General features: G+C 32.1%; 1 protein-coding gene across 3 annotated transcripts in view; it reads right to left on the reverse strand.

Moving 5' to 3' along the window:
• Positions 1–12378, reverse strand: part of LOC134701471 (mitogen-activated protein kinase-binding protein 1-like) — a 64791-nt gene extending 52413 nt beyond the window's left edge. For all 3 annotated transcript variants that reach the window (XM_063562625.1, XM_063562624.1, XM_063562626.1), the window contains exons 1-2: positions 12057–12378; positions 7288–7379 (exon numbers count right to left, since the gene is read on the reverse strand). In XM_063562625.1, coding sequence (XP_063418695.1) covers positions 7288–7379; positions 12057–12134 — 170 coding nt within the window. In that variant the 5' untranslated portion in view covers positions 12135–12378. The remainder of the gene's footprint in view (positions 1–7287; positions 7380–12056) is intronic.
• Between the last annotated feature and the right edge of the window lie 8722 nt (positions 12379–21100).

Here is a 21100-nt window from a genome sequence, read left to right on the forward strand (position 1 = left end):
AAAAAACTGCTTGTTATCACTGAATGGTAAAGATTATTTTTAATTTATCAGTTGGTAGTAAAAAGTGAATATACATTGTATATTGTATATATAACAAAGATTTAAGTTGATTCTGGACAAAGAAAGATAACTCCAAATAAAAAAAATTCTTACAATTAGATATTTATTGCTTACTATTCTGGACAAAGAAAGATAACTCTAATTAAAAACAAAATTGCTATTTCACAATATTTTGCAATAAGATATTTCTTGCCATTGCGCAATACTGTGCAATTGAAAAGACTTGCTATTGCACAAAACTTAATATAATAATTTTAGATCCTGATTTGGACCAACTTGAAAACTGGGCCCATAATCAAAAATCTAAGTACATGTTTGGATTCAGCATATCAAAGAACCCCAAGATTTCAATTTTTGTTAAAATCAAACAAAGTTTAATTTTGGACCCTTTGGACTTTAATGTAGACCAATTTGAAAACAAGACCAAAAATGAGGAATCTACATACACAGTTAGATTTGGCATATCAAAGAACCCCATTTATTCAATTTTTGATGAAATCAAACAAAGTTTAATTTTGGACCCCGATTTGGACCAACTTGAAAACTGGGCCGATAATCAAGAATCTAAGTACATTTTTAGATTCAGCATATCAAAGAACCCAAACGATTAATTTTTTGTCAAAATCAAACGAAGTTTAATTTTGGACCTTTTGGACCTTAATGTAGACCAATTTGAAAAAGGGACAAAAGTTAAAAATCTACATACACAGTTAGATTCGGCATACCAAAGAATCCCAATTATTCAATTTTGATGAAATCAAACAAAGTTTAATTTTGGACCCTTTGGGCCCCTTATTCCTAAACTGTTGAGACCAAAACTCCCAAAATCATTACCAACCTTCCTTTTATGGTCATAAACCTTGTGTTTAAATTTCATAGATTTCTATTTACTTATACTAAAGTTATGGTGCGAAAACCAAGAAAAATGCTTATTTGGGTCCCTTTTTGGCCCCTAATTCCTAAACTGTTGTGACCTAAACTCCCAAAATCAATACCAACCTTCCTTTTGTGGTCATAAACATTGTGTTTAAATTTCATTATTTTCTATTTACTTAAACTAAAGTTATTGTGCGAAAACCAAGAATAATGCTTATTTGGGCCCTTTTGTGGCCCCTAATTCCTACACTGTTGAAACCAAAACTCCCAAAATCAATCCCAACCTTTCTTTTGTGGTCATAAGCCTTGTGTCAAAATTTCATAGATTTCTATTAACTTAAACTAAAGTTATAGTGCGAAAACCAAGAAAATGCTTATTTGGGCCCTTTTTGGCCCCTAATTCCTAAAATGTTGGGACCAAAACTCCCAAAATCAATACCAACCTTCCTTTTTTGGTCATAAACCTTGTGATAAAATTTTATAGATTTATATTCACTTTTACTAAAGTTAGAGTGCGAAAACTAAAAGTATTCGGACGACGACGACGACGACAACGACGACGCCAACGTGATAGCAATATACGACGAAATTTTTTTCAAAATTTGCGGTCGTATAAAAAGCAATTGAGAAATCTTAAATATTTAGGTAAAATAACAATTGTTTTCTTTAATTTTCTTTTTCAAATTTATTTTCTTTTAAATTTGCATATTCAAGCTTTGGTTATAAATGGAGCAAATTCCATTTCAAATTTAATGAGAAAGATATTATCCCTAGATATCGGTAAAGATGGACAAATGAACTGTTGATACTTGTATGCAAGTTTGAAACTGAAGAGTTAGATTGTCATAATAATGTCATGAATGTAAACATCAACAACTTTTCCATTCTCAATTTTATGTTATTGCCAAAATAGTGATCAACAGATTACTATTGGTCTCTCCAACTCAAAGATGTTACTCGCCCTTCAATTAATTTGTAGCTGAGAACTACCTTTTCATTTGAAAAACTATCAATAATCTATAAATATGACATCTTTTAATGAAAAAGAAAGAACCAATTGTATTGACAGCTTTGGTCCAAATATCTATTTTAGTCATGACATATTCGTTTATTCATATGTTTACTTTTTTAACATCATTTAAACAGGCAAGAAACTAAATTAAAGTCTTGGTAAGAAGCACAAACTATACTATTGAACTGATATGACTCTAAATAACTTTTGTGTATAAAAGATTTGAATGAGGGCAGTTTAAAATGTTCTACTTCATCTTAACTCATGAACGGATTATACAAAATTATATATAAAAGGTATACAGTGAAGGCTTCGATTCAACGAACAAAACTGTGTCTTATGAATGTATACAGTGAGAGCTTCGATTCAATGAACAAACTGTGTCTTATAAATGTTATCTACATTAAATGTTAATAAATATTACATAAATATTTTGCACATCATTAAACTTGAATTGAATTGAATTAAAATCAGGTGGTCTGTTATCGTTGATCTTAAAAATAGTGACCTGCAGCGATGAAAAGCATGTCTTTGAAGGAAGTCTTAAGATATATGTGGGGGACAAGCAAAATAAATATTTGACATGACCTTGAAATATAGAATTAGTTCCATGTATAGTATATAAGCGTAATTGTATACATATCAAGTCACTTTATACATATACTATTTCACTGGTATAAATTTTGTACATGTAATATATACAAGGCAGAGATCTTATATAACTTATTTTGACAACACAAAAATAAACATCTGAAAAATTTAGTACAGCAAATTGAAATGTAAACTGAAACTGGAGAAAAAAGGATCATTTAGAAATTTACATATTTATTTAAAAATCAATTGCGAGTTGAGATTTTTTTAAACAGTGCTCAGTCATTTACTTTCGTTTGCAGTAGTTGTGCAAAAGTTCCTATTAATGAACCTTAAAAACTGAAATTGATTTAAAAAAAAAATCAAAATGGAAACATGTTTTAAATTGTTCTTTCCAAACATTTTTAAGCCACAGAATAACTTCCAAAGTTCCTTTGTAGAATTACAATTATTTTACCCCTTAAGGAAAGTTTCACTTAAAATATATTCTTGTTGACGTTCATAAGTAGTTTTTTTTAGAACTTTAACTAACATGAACAATGCAAATTAGTTCATTAACAACTGTAAATTGTTTGACCTCACATAATTACATGTGTTTTAAAAAATGTCCGTAAGCAATCATATATTACAAAAGATTTGAAACGAAAAACTACGAAGTTGACAACATACAAATGTTTTTAAATTTCTTATGTAAATGGGAACAAGCCCGATTTATCAAACATAACAGTCTGCCCGATGGTGAAAGTATAATTACGGGATGTCAACATACATATTTTTTCATGTAACCCACTTAAATTCTCTTTGAAACATCAAAACACCTTAACTTAAGTTTTAAAAATCTTTTAATAACATCTTTTACAATAAAGCACCTGGTTATTTTTTAATAATCTTTACCTGAATAAGAAATACGCAACTTGATGTTGTTTTTTTTTATTTTCTGGCTGCTTTACACTATTTTGAATTTATAATATGTAAGGTAAATGCTGTTTTACAATATTTCTCATTAAAAACACACCTTACATGGTGTAGATATAATACAATGTACAGTTCTCTAGGCAATGAAATGTATGAGACAGACATATGTAGTATAAAACCCACAGGCTCTAGCTGTTTATATAACTAGTTTTGTATGTTTAACAAAACAATTGTAGAAGGAATACTTTATACATATGACTATAAAGTGTTCAATTGAAATCTCACATCCTTTCATTCATATGTATGTACTCTTGCAAGAATTTTGAGAAAACATTTGAATCGGGGAAGGGGGTTATGAGCCATCCCATGTGTTACAAACTTTGCTAATTCATTTTTGAAGGATTTTTGCTACATTTTTGGGTCAAATTTGGAAAATCCTGAATCCAGGACTAGCTATATAAAGCTAGTATTATGTTGAGTGATTTGCAACAAAAAAACAACAAAAGAGAAAGACAAAGTTATTAAAATGATGAGACCACTAGAACTGAGTCCAGTCCTGAACCCTGAGAAACTTTCAACATCTTCAACTTTTCCCTCTGGAGTGCTAGACAAAACAGATAGAAAATTCAGAAGTAGCAAACAATATCAAGTATCACACTGAAAATTGATACAGACATAAGGAAGCACTCTGTTAGAAGTGACACGTTTAGTATTATTGTTTGTACTTGACGTAGATTAATTTGTACTAAAAATCACACTACATATTACAATGGAACAGAAAATGTTATCATAAGCTACAATACACATTGCAGTCATTATTTGCACAATCATGACCCTAAAGGGATGCTGAATTGCTGCTGCACAAACTCAATGATACAATTGCTTTCATTTACAACTCCATTGCGACATTTCTTTCTTTGCAAATTTTTTTACGTTTATATATTAGCACCTACTTTTCCAAAGACTGGAAAATTACCATTAGTTACATAAATTCATTTTGTTAATCTGAAGATTTTTATAGACAAATGATATAGATTTCTAAAAATTTCATTGCTGTTATAGTTTTCTTCAGTCATTATTTTTTGGTCAATTTCACAAATATTAAGCATGTTGAAAGCATTTCATATGTTGAATTATGTATTATTTTCAGAAACAAACAGCTGAAAAAGCAAGACTTCTAGAGAAAAAATATGTAACTAGTACAGTGACAATGTCATTACAATATATAAATCCCATATTCACCCTACATGTTATGATGTAATCTAGTAAATTTGTGATTACGCCTGTGATTACGTCTAACAGAGTTTGACATCAATAGTATCATCCCCAACATAAAAATTTAAATCGTAACAAAACACAATACATGAATGGGACAGAAGCACGGACATGGCTGTGAGGTGACCTCTTCATGTCTATTGTGGGCCTGATGTCTCATTGACCATTACCCCATATGGTGTTTATTCATACAGCATTCATTTCATACATGTGGTATTATATACATTGTATAGTCTATTACATCCATCAAACAGATTTAATCAATAGAGATTGTACCATTAACGTCATCCTCTGAATATATAATATCCAAAGAATACAGAAATAAAAAAATACAATAAAAAAGATTCTGCCAACGAACGTCATCCTCAAAATAACTTAGGAAAAAATACAGAAAAAAATACAATATCAGAGATTCAGCCAAAGCCAATCTTCCAAAAACTTCCTAAAATATACAGAAATAAAAAAAAATCACACTAAAAGAGCCATTACTGGACAACCTCTGAGTCGGGTCAAACCCAATATAGCTGTAAATCCTCTGTAATGATATATCAAATTTTGTCATAATGGACCTATTAGTTAATGTGATTGTATGATACCTGTGGTGTCATTGTAATAGAAAGCTTATTATCTAGACCAGATAAACACTCTTCAATTATGGTATGATGGATTTACTTAATTTGGAGAAGATTTAAATGTCCATAGGATCACCTGTCAGTGTATTGTTGATCACACCCACACTACACTCTTCCCCAAGATAAAAGGAAAAGTGATAGACTTATCTTTAAAAGGTAGTAAAACTCACATCAATACAAAAATTGTTAAACTTTCCATGTTTATTTGTAAATTTTCACAACCTTGGCCCAGTTATCAAATATCATTGTAAAGATTTTCAATAGAATAATGACAAGACTATATAATATAATATTATCATCACCAATATAAGGCACAATAAATATATTCTGTACTGAGCTTTTTTTTTTACATATTTATCATTGGTCCTATTATGCCTTTGAAGGGTTTTTTTTTAAAAGAAAACTGGTTCTACATTAGTGAATCTCAAAACAAGCCCCAAAAAATAAATAATTGATAACCCACACACGAAGATGATGTTTTGGTGAAAAGATTAACCATCAATTCATTCTAAATAACATGTACATGTACTGTCACAATAGAATGCTGTTCCTGCCTGCATGCCTTGAGACGGGACGTTTATGGGTTAAATCTAATGCCAGGTCCCATGAAAGACTTTAAAGTTGGTATCTGATGATATGCTTTGAAAAATTCTCTGCCAAGAACATCTCAAATAAGTGCAAAGTCTAGTTGGATTGGAGTCTGAATAATATCTCTGACATGACTTGAAGTGGACAGAAAATAATCTTATGAACTAGTAAATTAAGATTCCCGCTTAGTGTGTTGGTCCAATACAAATTAAAGCGGGCATCATATACATTCATATGAATGTATTGCATAAATATGTTCTCGTCCACAATATGCATCTCATTTGTTTGCTAGTAATTATTGACAATAAACATCCATTCATCATCATTAACAATTGAATACATGCAACTGTCAGACAGAACACTGCAGTACAAATGAGCCTAAGAAACACTGGTACCTTACAAGAACGTTAAGGAGGTCTATTTATAGGAGCTTTTAAAATGTAATTAAATCCTTATGTAATTACAGTTCTTGCATGAAACTTAATTTTAGTACAGTATACTAAAGACACAAAATAAGTGATCAACTTTTTCATAGACATTTCTCAAGTTAAAGTAAGCAGCTTATCTGCAGCACATAATAATCTGAAAGTTTGAATTCTTGGTAGTTCTTCACTAATCATTTATCACTTCCTCATCAATAAACAATCACTGTGCTCTTGACAAGTTTCATGTAGCTTTTCAGACTTTCATTTTCATGTTTAAGTGATAGATAAGAAAATTGCTATCAAAACAAGATCTATCTTTTCTTTTAAAACTCTATTTTGAGTTATAGTGGTAACTTGCAAACATGAACGAGACAGCAATTCAAAGACACAAGAGTAAAACTACAATTAGATGTCAACATACAGGCTTCACTACATTTGTTGCCTTCACAATGACTTACTATACAGACAGTTATTTACCAAAAAAACACTGATGCTGGGGTTGAGTAAATCACTCAAAATCACCAGTATTCAGTGAAAAATCTCCAGCAAAAGGAATTTTCAATTAAATCATGTGGTATATCATACATCTATAAATTCATATTTCTTCTTTCAACTGGTAATCAACTGGAATCATTTAAGGTTCTTAGGGGTCAACATCTAAAATGATTTTTTAGGGTTGTGCATATTTGGACCATGTCCATTTTATTGCTGTTTAGATGGCTTGTGTAATTCCACCACAATATCAGTGGCAGATTCAGGAGGAATGCGTTTGAGGGTTGGAACCCACCTAAATATCATTGGCAGATTCAGAAGGGATGCATTTGAGGGTTGGAACCCACCTTCATCCTAGGTTAGGTACCCCCTCTTTTAGAAATGGCTGGATCCTACCCTGAAAATAGCCAAGTAGACTTACCCTGCAGGATAGGCTATAGTTCCTGTGTTAATATCACAATCAAGGGTAGCATTAGAACTTCCTGTAAGTCCAATAACACGCTCAAGTTGAACCTGAAAGTAATAAAAAAATTATTTTAAACAAAACATTCAACGTAGTGATTCTTGCTAATTTATCCTCTTGGCTTCTTGACTAGATGCTATATATGCAATCAGTCCTTTGAATTTTCTTAGTTCAGTAATTTTGTAACTAGTTAAAATGTAGGTTCTATTACAAGGTCCAGCATGAACAAAATTCTGTGCAAGATGTCAAACAAATATTTCAAATGTTAGCAATTGAATTGTTTCATGTCTTTCATGTAAGGGCCTTTTATATACATGACTATACAGTGTCTAATTGTTGAGGGCTGTATTATTATAATTGCTCAATTCACTTCATTTGCAATTAGATGGAGAGGTGTCTCATTGGCAATCATACCACATCTCTTTAACTTAATATTATAGACTATACATGTACATGTAACAGGCAGAAAAATCTTACAAAAACTAGTGACATCTGAATTGTATTTGACACCTGCACTTGTACATCATCATGTATACATTTGTAGGTTAATTAAAAGTGCTTAAAAAGTCAAAATTGTGGTTTGGATAGAAAAATCAAACATCTTTTAAAGGTAGACATACAATCTGAACAAGCTTCAAATTTATGTTAACTTTGGAAAATTATGAAAAGATATTCAAACAATTTTGTGGTCGTTGACATCACATGACATGTCACCATTTTTTACTTTTTCAATTACATGTTTACATTTGTTTGTACATGGTATATAAACGATAAATGGCCGATAAAATAATTTCATCTTTAATTAATTTCAGCAATGATCCATACATTAAATAATATAGGTCAACCTAAAAATAGAAACACGTAATTGATATAGAGTATTTTCAATTTATGCATCTGCATGTATTCGTTTAAGATTTCTTGTTATTTGTTATGTTTGACAAAAAATAATAACGTAAAATTATAAACTTACTAATTCTGATATGACTGGCATAGCTTTCCGATGAAGCTTTGCCATAATCAAATATTGTTAGTAAGTCCAATATAGTACTACATATGTAAGTCCTTGATAATATTATACTGTTGTACTGTTTTTAGACGGGAGCTTTTACAACATGATGTAAGCCCCGGGGCACCTTGTCATCAATTAATATCATTCAATATTAATAAACATGATCGCCATCTTAAATATATGGATAACATTAAGATAGAATGGGGAAAAAAATCTGTTTAGTTGTTTTGGATTCATTCTAATTTATGTACAATGTATATATATCTGCTATACTTAAACAGGTAAATGGTTCATTTTTTTTCTTAATAAATTTTGATGCACCATTTGAGGACAGTGCTGCATATATGTACATATATATACAATGTATGTACATTTACATGTATCACTCAATTGATTTTGATTGAATTCATACATGGTATAGAGTAAAGTATGTATGGCATCTAAATTATAACATTTTCCCAAATAACTGACTTTAAGGAAAACTATTTACAATATCTTTGTAAAGATCATATATTATTATTCTATACATGTATTCATGAGGAAAATTTTGCATATATAGCAATTCAAATGAAATAAGTTTTTATATTAATATATATAGTCAAATAAAAAACAAAACGAAATGGTTTCCAAGGACATGTAAGAAATTAAGTTAAAAAAAAAATCTAATTACTGTCGGAAAAACTAGTACATGTACTCTTTTTCAAGCAAAATTGAAATTTCAATGTAATTAAATCTAAGATTAATTCAATAACACTGTCATGAATGTCAATCTTTTTTAATGATTGTTTATAAAAAAATATATTTAGATTATAGAATTTAAGAAGCAGGCCTATCCAAGGAAACTTTATAATGATCACTGATCCATGAAAATAGGTCAAGGTCAGGTTAACCCAACCTAACAGACAAACAAATAAAGTCAGTCAAACTTTTAGTTAAAGAGTTAAGCATATGTGCATTATTTACAAATAACATGAGGTTTGGCATTAGAAAATCTATATCATCAAGTCTTCTTTCCAATCCTATCGTCTACAATCAGCCTACACTGGTGACTGGACTAAAGTGTAAAAAGCCAAAGGACTTATCTTAATCCTCCTGGAGGATTTGATGATAGCAACACTATTTAAAATACATTTAATAGCTTGTATAAGTTGGTAATTTGATAGATGTTTTAGTATCTTCTACAAATAAATGTTATTTACCATGTCAATATTGTTGACCCCTAAATCACCTTAACAAACACCAAACATAAAGGCAAATGTCTAAAAGTAGAAAGTTTCATTTAAAATATGCTTTCAATTACAAGCTGTACTTAAATTGCCACTTGATTAAATATAAACTGCTTATTTTTTAATGTTCTACAATTATCAAAATTAACATTCTGGTATAATATGCAGGGACGATCCAGCTAAATTCAAAAGGGAGGGGGTTCCCAACCCAGGATAAAAGTCGGTGGCGGTTTTTGTATCTGAAAATTCGACCTTACCTCCATGATGCATGTAACAAAAAATTAATGTTGTCTAAGATACCATAAAAATTGTTTCAGGTTCAGATCATAAACCCTGCCAGACAAAAATGTTCATCTTACAACAATGTACAAGCATTAATGAGTACATTAATATACAATGTAGGTACGTCAATAAAATTGAGAATGGAAAGGCTGAATGTGTCAAAGGCTCAAAGCCGACCACAGAGCATCAAATATAGTTGACCCATTTCATGTACAATAACATATAGTACTTGAGAAAAAGTACTTTATCCTGAAAACTAAATGTAACAGTCGTCATGTAAACCATGAAAATGATGTTCAAGTTACATGTACATGTACATGACCAGGGTTTGAAATTAGCAGGGGCCCACTCACCAATGGCCCCTAAAATTTGGTGTGGCTATAGGCTACTTTAATTTCTGCTTTTCTTGTTTAGGACTATAAAGGTAGGCTTCAAAACTGAAGCTGTGGGCTTCAATTGCCAAAGTGTTACATTGTAACTTCAATCCCTGATGACCCTATCAGACAGTGTCATGTTGACCTTACATGTACAAACCTTCCACTATGACCAGTGACTTTTACAATCATACATTTTTTGTAGTTGAACTACACATGTACATTTGTACTACTGTACATTGTACATGATTTACATGTTTTGCTTGTAGTACGTACATGTATCTTAGAAACAGACCAAACCAAAGCAGCTTAAAGTCGATCACTGGCACATGGAAGTCAATGCAAGGTCAGTTGAATCCTGTCTGACAACCGTGTATGTGTCTTTCGATGATTCTACATTTTGTTCATAAAGCACAAATCATTGTATAGTTTACATATATATATATCATGTACATGTATACCAAAAAAGTTACAACATTATTCATAAGTCAATCTTTCTGGAATAACCATTTCCCAAATATCTACATTTACATATTGGATATGTTTGTTATGTCACAACTACATTGTACAATCCACTTCTCTTTTCACCAGGAATGTGAACTTCCGAATTAAAGTTTGAAATAACATGAGCAACATGACAGGTGCTACATGTGAAGCAGGATCTGCTTACCCTTCTGAAGCACCTGAGATCATCCCTAGTTTTTGGTGGAGTTCATGTTGCTTGTCTTTAGTTTTCTATGTTGTGCCTTGTGAAGTTGTCAGTATACTTTAAATCTATGAGTTTTACTGTCCCATTGGTATCTTTAGCCCCTCTCTTTTAGATAAAGGTCACATGTTCTTACCAGGTAAAATTAAAATAACACAAGGTTATTCATTTGATATCATTATGGTTATTGGTGAAGTCTTCAGAGATTAAGACCTTCAGAATCAATTACACAGCTGTGGTGTATGCCAAATTAAAAAAAAACTATACCAGGAATGAATTGGATTCTTAAACAGCAAGTTGCTAGTCAACTAACGATTGTTCATGCAATTAGTTGTAAATATGGTCAGAGATATATTCCCATCTCAACCTTCTGTTTTGGTGACACAGTATACAAGCACCTGATTCTGTAAAATGTAAGGTTTTTATATTCATTTGAACATAAACTTTGAGGAAAAATAATCTAACACCAAATTCAGGATAATCCATGGCCAACAATGAAGGGGGATAGGAGGGGTCCTGGACCTGAAATTCCAGACTTGAAATAACAAAATCCTTAGGTCTCGATTTTAAATAAAGTAAATCCAGACGTCCTAAAATCTGAAAAAAAAGGATTCCCGGATCCCGCAGGAGTCAATCCCGAAATTCCAAGCTTAAAAACACCCGATCCGGACTCCCAATACAAAAGGTCCTATCCCCCCTCAACACTAACATAACTAGGAAATCCCTGGATATTCTCTGTTAAAATCTTCTACCATTTCAGATTTAGGGTATCAGTCAGGAAATTTAACTATTAGGTGAAATTTCCAGTTTTCACACACTCTTCAAATTTAGACTTTCCTGTCCATCATCATGTGGACCATATCATAAACAGACAAGTTTGTCTGGACACCCCTGTATGTAATAATATATTACCTTTTCTTCAAAGTTTGTCGACATCTCTAAAATGTCAATGTGTTAATCTTTCAGTTTATAAATTGAAGAATTAGTCATAATTGATTGTGATTATCAAAATGATGAGTAAACAATTGATTTTCCAATACATGCAGCATCGGAAAATGATTGACACACAGGTAAACAAACCGTCCATGCAACATGCGTGGTCATTTACATAAAGTGCATGATCTACTTACACGCTGATTTAATGGGATAACACGACTCCTCCTCTTCAACGAGGGGGAACGAACTACCCTCTGAGTTTTTCTCTCCATTTATTCATGATCCAGACCCATTTTCAGTCTGCTTTCAAACTGCTAAGATCCATTAAGTTTAGTGACATGTAAAAAGCTTTCTGATTGGTCAAAAGTTTTAGATTAAGGAATAGTTTGTTTCAGTGTATTATTAATTTCATTAATACATATCAATGAATTACGGTTTATTAAATTCTAATTTCAATTCGTGTGATTCAGTATATAGTTTTTCAGGTCTGTTGTATGTACGAAAGAAAATTTTGAAGGAAAAGCACACCTGTCAGTTTCTGGAAGACCAATCAGAAATCGTCTTTCATGACGGTCTAAGACATTTTGAGGGCCCATGCAGGTTTTCATGTTAAAGTTTGGGAAAAGGGAAATAATCAGTGTAAAAAATAATAACGAAAGTGAGATGGTTTTTTTGCAAAATAGGGAAATTAACATTTAAAGGATTGATATATGCCCGGTTTCATTCTGAATTGTTTATGAGACTAACGTTACACATGATGATCTGTAATATAAAGGGCATACGATACAGTTTTGATCCCGTATTTATAAGTTGATGAAAATTTGCATTCATTTATAAGCTATTTTTTACCTGATTAATGATCAAATATGTAATAAAAAATATACCTTCATGTGCTACTTTTTGAGTTAAAGGAGGTAGAAATAATGTATATTGCTCAAAATTCTGATTTGTGGCCGTATTTCCCTTTCGAAAGCTCCTGAAAAACATCACTTTTTTGTTTTAAAAGATAAACCGTGACAAATTGTTTTTTGTTAAATAATTTGTAATTTCTGTATTTTATAAGTATTGAAAAAATTTATGCATTACTTTTTTTTCAGAAATAACTCATATTAATCAAATTGTCATGAATTGAGAAAAAATTAAAAACGTCAGTTTTTGCTGTATATTTTTTAAAATTAAAAAAAAGTGCTACAGTTTTATAAAATTTGGTTAAATTAAGATAATCTCCCTGCAAAATGAAACAAAATGTCTTTTTAAAAAATGGGGTTCCATGCACTCGTTTTCAAATTAAATCAGTCTGAATGATGATAAAAATTAGTCGAAAAATGCATCTTTTCCCGATATGTCACAGTTTGACGTCGCGAAAATAACATTTTACGCTACCAACGTCATTACCTCCCCTGTAATTATAGGTTTCATAACGAGTGAGAATTAGATATCGCTTGATATCAACTCGAGTTATTTAATTTCAATATAATAATAAACTAGCCTGTGGCGAGTTTGTTATTACTATTTAAATTAAATAAAGAGAGTTGATATCAAACGATATCTAATTCTCCCGAGTTGTGAAACCTATTTCTCTTATGGTAAACATGCTTTTTGTGCTTGATAAAAAAAATCCGCGAAACGTCGACCCAGTCGCTTGAACATAACTGCATTGTGACGTCATATGTCCTGTTCGTCGTCAATCTTCAACATAAGACTTTTTTAAACATTTTGTACGCTTCAGAATGTAATAATATTTGAATAAGAATATATAATAAGGTGAAAAGTGTGCGTATTTTCTATATTATTGAAGAAATCGCTTATCTCCGTTGCCGAATGGAGGAAATGTACATCAACAATGACCTAAATAATAGCCAATGAAAATGCCTCGTTTCAGGAGGTTTCGTTGGCCAATCAAATTAACGCATTTTTCGTATCACTTTTTCGTATCACACTCCGGACAGTGTGATACGAGAATTATCTATTCATGCGAGAAATAGATAACAGGCCCCAACCATAAGAGAATTGTATCGTATGCCATTATCGCTATAGTATGCTTGATCTGTTTTTGGATCCATACTTATAACAATTAAGTCACATCGAGACATGTTACATTGAAGAGGGCCGCGAGTTTGTTACCAACAAATACATTAATTTTCTCTGAACACCTCACACAGGCACTTGTTTCTGTCAATATGGGGTTTACTATCAATACCAGTATAAAAAAAACACTTTTTTATACTGGTATTGATAGTAAACCCCATATTGACAGAAACAAGTGCCTGTGACACCTCATGTGTTGACCAGTAAATTAATATGTTACCACACCATGATGATTGTGCAGCCTCTCTGACAGAAGAAAAGATTCTAGATTTTAAAAGTGGTAATGCTATACAAAATATAACATGCCGCTGAACAGTTGCAATACCTTAATAATTTAATTCCACAAAACAGAATAACAATCCATTCAAATTCGAACAGGTTCCAAATTCTATTCTGCAAAACACAGTACAGAAAAGAATCATGTTTTCCAAGAACTATAACCAGAGACGTAGAATTGTATTATATGTATCTGTTATATAACCGATTGGAACAAACTGCCTGATAACAGTATAAATTGCACATCAGTAGACCCTTTCAAATCTTCAATTTCAAAACATCAACATAAACTTAACTCAGTATTACATCAAACTTAATATAAAGAGCATTTTGCCTTTTACCTCAGTTTTTCTGTCTACTAGTATAAATTTTTAGTTTATAAAAAAGAAGATGTGGTATGTCTTGTTGTAAGTTTCCTCCTGTGACATAATCTTCAATTTGTTGAAGGCGGTCACTATATGGTAGAAGTAGAAGAAGAAGTTATAGAATTGATTCTTGTTACATTTCAAGGAACAACATCTACAAAAAATAAAACGAACGGGCGACAAGGCGCTGAAATACACCGAGTGTTCAGTTGCCTTTTCAAGCCGATCCGGTCACGGGAGTGTACGATAGGATCCGGCTAAACATCCAGATGGCGGCTATTCTAACGGGCTGTTTTAATGATAAGTCAAAGCTCTGTGAAAAAGCTATTTTCCAAGCCAATCAGTACACGAAGAAGAAAAAAAATCAGCTAAATCAACTGAAAACATTTTAAAAAATATATCTGAATATTTCGTGCTTGTATCTCAGGACACCATCAGTAACATCGTCTCCAATATATTTAAATCATTGCATTGACAGACATTCCGGCCGAAGAGAAAAATAATGCAGATTTTTATATTGATTTTGTATACATGTATTTACATTGTGTCATAGATCAAATTTATTCTTTCAGTGTATGTTCACTTGTGTTAAAATGTATTTTGGTTGATTTAAACCATTTCAATTGATATTATATAGTGTGTCTTTCTATGTTGTCATGTTTTACTGACTATGAGTATATTTTTCCTGTCAGAATGTTCATGCCTAACCTATTCATAACCGACGTTGCGAGACCCTAATATGTAGTCAAGGTCGTTAAACACCACATATTATCTTAGCTGTATTTGGCAAAACTTTTAGGAATTTTTGGTCCTCAATGCTCTACAACTTCGTACTTTATTTGGCCTATTCAACATTTTTTTATTCGAGCGTCACTGATGAGTCTTTTGTAGACGAAACGAGTGTCTGGCGTATATATGAAGTTTCGATTCTGCCTGGTATCTACGATGAGTTTATATACTACATATCCTTTATTTTTTGGACATACATGGTGGTGCTATATATCGAATTCGGCTGCAAGAAAAAACAGGTCACCTATTGAAACCGGAGGTCATCCCCAGTTTTAAGCGGGATTCGTGTTGCTTAGTCTGTAGTTTTCTATGTTGTGACTTGTGAACTATTATTTGTCTGTTTGTCTTTTTCTTTTTTTAGCCATGGTGTTTATTTTCGATCTATGATTTTGAGTGTCCCTCTGGTATCTTTCGCCCCTTTTTCGAGGCGATAATGTTTATTTAATGTTAACAGTCAGGATTCAGTACACAAGTATATTGAATCCAGTGTAAAATGATTGGATCTAAAACATGGCAGAACATGAAGACTAACCGGCTTATCATGTGTCGGGATGTATAAGTACCCGTCCACGTCCACTTGTATTTTTGTCCATCTGATGAGTTAAGCCTTTTTCAACTGATTTTTTTAGTTCGTTCTTATGTTGTACTGTTATACCACTGTCCCAGGTTAAGGCAGAGTTGGCATCCCGCTAACATGTTTAACCCCACCACATTATTTATGTATGTTCCTGTCCCAAGTCAGGAAGCCTGTAATTCAGTGGTTTGAATAGTTTTACATTGTCTTATCGGGGCCTTTTATAGCTGACTGCGATATGGGCTTGTTGAAGGCCGTACGGTGACCTATAGTTGTTAATGTTTTTGTCATTTTGGTCTTTTGCGGATAGTTGTCTCATTGGCAATCATACCACATCTTCTTTTTTTATATTAACAGCCAATATCGTCTATACCACTTATTTCAATGAGTGAGTACATCTGATATATCCTCGTTGAGGGCAAACGATAAGTTTTGATCCCATATTGAAATTTTGCTGACAACTTGCATGTAGGCTATTTTTGCTTGTTTAAATCAAATATGTAATAAAAAATATACCTTCATGTGCTACTTTTTGAATTAAATGAGGCATGGCAACTTCTCATTTTTCAGCAGTTATATGTTCGATGCTTCATCGTATTGCGTTAACTTATATGAGGTTATACATTACACTACAGGGCGCCGAATGGGACTCTTGTGGTTTTGTCAATTTTGTCTCACAAAAGTCAATTTTGTCTCACAAAAGTCAATTTTGTCTCACAAAAATTAATTTTGTCTCACAAAAGTCAATTTTTTCTCACAAAATTGAATCTTACCTCACACAATTGACTTTTGTGATTTAATTTCCATATCAGGTAACAAAAGTCAATTTTGTATGCAAATATGTTTATATATTTGCATACCTTTTAGACAAAATTGACTTGTGTCATGACAAATATGAATTTTGTCTACAAAAATGAATTTTGTCATCACAAAATTGAAGTTCTCACATAACAAGTCTGTAGCACATAGTTTTGTAAGACAAAAATGATTTTGTTATGACAGAATTGAATTTTGTACAAAACCACAAGAGTCCCATTCGGCGCCCCGTATACACTTGCACATGTTCACAATTTGCAGACTTCATTAATATTGGTGTGCTCCTCACACCGAAATTGGTCTTACAGAGTTATGAACTAGAAGAACGACTGATACTTCATATAAGATTTACGGTCACCATCCCGAATTGGCTGACCAATACCATGTGTCGGTGTCTTACTCAATAGCGATATATTTTCGCGGTTCTTATTTATTGATACCAATTGTAATTTTATCCTAGTATGTCTGATTTTTAATCTTTGACTGAATATAAATTCGCATGTTGATACATGCAAAGCAGCAGACACTAACCCTTTCGAAGCAATTGGTCTTGTTCCTTTTGCGAGCCCCATGATCATATGTATAAATTAGATGGAAAAGGAACAAATGAAATAAAAAGAACAAAAAATAATAAATAAAAACAAGAACAAAAATATGATAAAAGTATAATAAAAAGAAGAAAAAAAGAAAGTTCTTTATTAAGATTTTAAAAAGGGAGTTATTTTTCCTTATTCCTGTATTTGTAAGCTAGCTATATCCCGTTGTGTGCATATAACATATATAAAAGAGAGAAAACAGAGAATAAGTCAAACCTGACCAAAGAGCAGAACACATTATAATGCCACCAATAGGTCTTCAATGAAGCGAAACAATCCCGCATCCGGAGCTTCAGCTAGACCTCTCAGCATAATGTTTATTGTCCATGGAAATAGACGATACACTTAGTTTAAACCTCCGAAACATATATTACTGAAACAAAATTAAAAAAAACACACACAAGACTTACAAAGGCTAGAGGTTCCTGACTTGGAACTTACATGCGTAATATGGTGGCGAATGTTTTGTAAGATATTAAGCCACCCCTATATCCAATTTGGAATAAACAAACATACATCATTATATACTTACAGTAAACTCATGACTCATGACTCATGACAAAATGTGCAATTCCAATATTAAATTAGGTAATGAAAGAAAACTGGCAGTGATCAACATGAATTAACCAAGTATTACTAGCAAGTACTAACATACCAGCTTCAGACCATGGCTCAATTCAACTGATAAAAATAGTATGTCTTCGTAATGTGTTGTTTGTTGTTAATTTGCCAATGTTTGAACGTCTATCCTGATTATTTGAAATGAGTCGATGTTAGTAGCAGATAAACTCATCGTTAAATACCAGGATTGATTTTTTTTATTTGCACCAGACGTGCGTTTCGTCTACAAAAGATTCGCCAGTGTTGTCTACTGTACTATCAAATATATTATTACTGTTGATTTCTCTTATATTTGTATGTTTTAATGTTTTATGAAATTTTTTGTATTCTTGTGCTTCATATTTGCTTATATGTTTTGTCTATACGCCTTTATATTTTGTGTTTCGTTGTTACATATGACATGGCTGTGTACTTATACATCCCGTCATTATGTTATTGTGCCATGGCAAATGTTCGTTTATATATTTATGGAATGACTGTAATATTTGTTCTGCGATGAAGAAACAAATTTGGGGCCCACTGAATAACGCGCGTAGCGGGTTATTCAACAGTTTGCACTACTTTTTTTTTAATGTTATTTCGAATAGACAAAAGATATTAGTTATTTCTTATCATTTAATTCTAAATTCCATTTTGAACTGTAGAAAACTGTAGAAAACCATAAAAAAACGTTGATGACGTCACGGTCACATGACTAAATTATATATACGGGCTCATAACAAAATAACGTCAGCCAATCAAAAGACGCGTTACATACAAAATTAAATTATTTGTTTTTAACAGTGATTAAGATAATAACTAAATGTTGAATACTGTACCTCTATTTTTTACATTTTTACCTTTGATGTCTGGTTGTTTTGTTCCCACATTCGATGTCAATATCATAATGGAATTTTATGCAACTGTCAACGTGACAAGTGAGAGGTTTAGCTAGCTATAAAATCAGGGTTATATACCGTATTCGACATAAGTCAGGAATATAACAGTTGTCCATTCGTTTGATGTGTTAGAGCTTTTGATTTGACAATTTGATCATGGACTTTCCGTTTGAATTTTTCTCGGAGTTCAGTATAAACATTTTTGTGATTTTACTTGTGTTTTTAGCTCACCTGGCCCAAAGCTTTTCTCATCACTTGGCGTCCGTCGTCGTCCTGCGTCTGTCGTCGTTAACATTTACAAAAAAAAATCTTCTCCTCTGAAACTACTGGGCCAAATTTTACCAAACTTGGCCACAATCATCATTAGGGTATCTAGTTTTAAAAATGTATGGCGTGACCCGGCCAATCAACCAAGATGGCCGCCACGGCTAAAAATAGAACATAGGGGGTAAAATGCAGTTTTTGGCTTACAACTCAAATAGCAAAGCATTTAGAGCAAATCTGATGGGGTTAAATTGTTAATCTGGTTAAGATCTATTATATCGGACAAGCTGTTTTGGGGTTGCTGCCCCTGAATTGGTAATTTTAAGGAAATTTTGCTGTTTTTGGTTATTATCTTGAATATTATTATAGATAGAGATAAACTGTAAACAGCAATAATGTTCAGCAAAGTAAGATTTACAAATAAGTCAACATGACCGAAATGGTCAGTGGACCCATTTAGTAGTTATTGCCCTTTATAGTCAATTTTTAACCATTTTTCGTAAATCTTAGTAATCTTTTACAAAAATCTTCTCCTCTGAAACTACTGGGCCAATTCAAACCAAACTTGGCCACAATCATCCTTTCGGTATCTAGTTTAAAAAATATGTAGCGTGACCCGGCCAACCAACCAAGGTGGTCGCCACGGCTAAAAATAGAACATAGGGGTAACATGCAGTTTTTGGCTTATAACTCAAAAACCAAGGCATTTAGAGCAAATCTGACATGAAGTTAAATTGTTTATCAGGTCAAAATCTATCTGCCCTGAACTTTTCCGATGAACCATACAACCTGTTGTTGGATTGCTGCCCCTGAATTGATAATTTTAAGTAAATTTTGCTGTTTTTGGTTATTATCCTGAATATAATTATAAATAGAGATAAACTGTAAACAGCAATAATGTTCAGCAAAGTAAGATTTACAAATAATTCAACATGATCGGAATGGTCAGTTGACCCCTTAAGGAGTTATTGCCCTTTATAGTCAATTTTTAACCATTTTTCATAAGTCTTAGTAATCTTTTACAAAAATCTTCTCCTCTGGAACTACTGGGCCAAGTTCATTATAGATAGAGATTATTGTAAGCAGCAAGAATGTTCAGTAAAGTAAGATGTAAAAACACATCACCATCACAAAACACAATTTTGTCATGAATCCATCTGCGGCCTTTGTTTAATATTCACATAGACCAAGGTGAGCGACACAGGCTCTTCAGAGCCTCTAGTTTTTTTACATATAGAAACATTTTTAAGTTATGAAGGAACCACTTGGATTTCATGTGAATTTGCTTCTGTCAATTATTTTCATTATGATATATTTCTACATTAACAATTTTTTACTGTTTTGCATAACCTCACTTTTACTACAATTATTTTTCAAGTATATTCATGCATCCTGATAACTTTGAACACAGTTTAAATGAGTTATTTTAATTTTTTCTCTCATTATTTTGAACACCCTTTTGAATACGGTTGTCTGCGTGATGATAGTATAAACGTACATTTATCTTTTTATTTCAGTATTTTCGTACGGAAGTGAACAATCTCAAAACAAACAAATATTTAACAAAACAGCACAAAAAGCATCTACTTTAGTATCAAATTTAACAACCACACTCATTGATTACTTATAGATATAGGAAGATATGGTATGAGTGCTAATTATATATGTATTTTAAATCAACCCATAAAGGATTAAAATATTTGAAGTCTTGTGACTTCATTCACATCAACCCTTAGTGTAGAGTCGCGTGTTTGACGTCAGGAAATGTAAAGGTCACACATGAAGAAATATAGAATAATTTTGTCGTTCAAAGTATTTTCAAAATTATAATTTCATATGGGGAAATTCAGTATTGTTTATTCTACCAAAAAAACGGAGACACTTTCATAGGTTGATGCAATACAATTGATATAATCTTACATATTAACATACATGTATAAACCTCTATTGACTAAGTTAAATAAGTTAATT

Source organism: Mytilus trossulus, unplaced genomic scaffold (assembly GCF_036588685.1).
Source record: "Mytilus trossulus isolate FHL-02 unplaced genomic scaffold, PNRI_Mtr1.1.1.hap1 h1tg000244l__unscaffolded, whole genome shotgun sequence".
In the NCBI taxonomy this organism is placed as follows: domain Eukaryota; kingdom Metazoa; phylum Mollusca; class Bivalvia; order Mytilida; family Mytilidae; genus Mytilus; species Mytilus trossulus.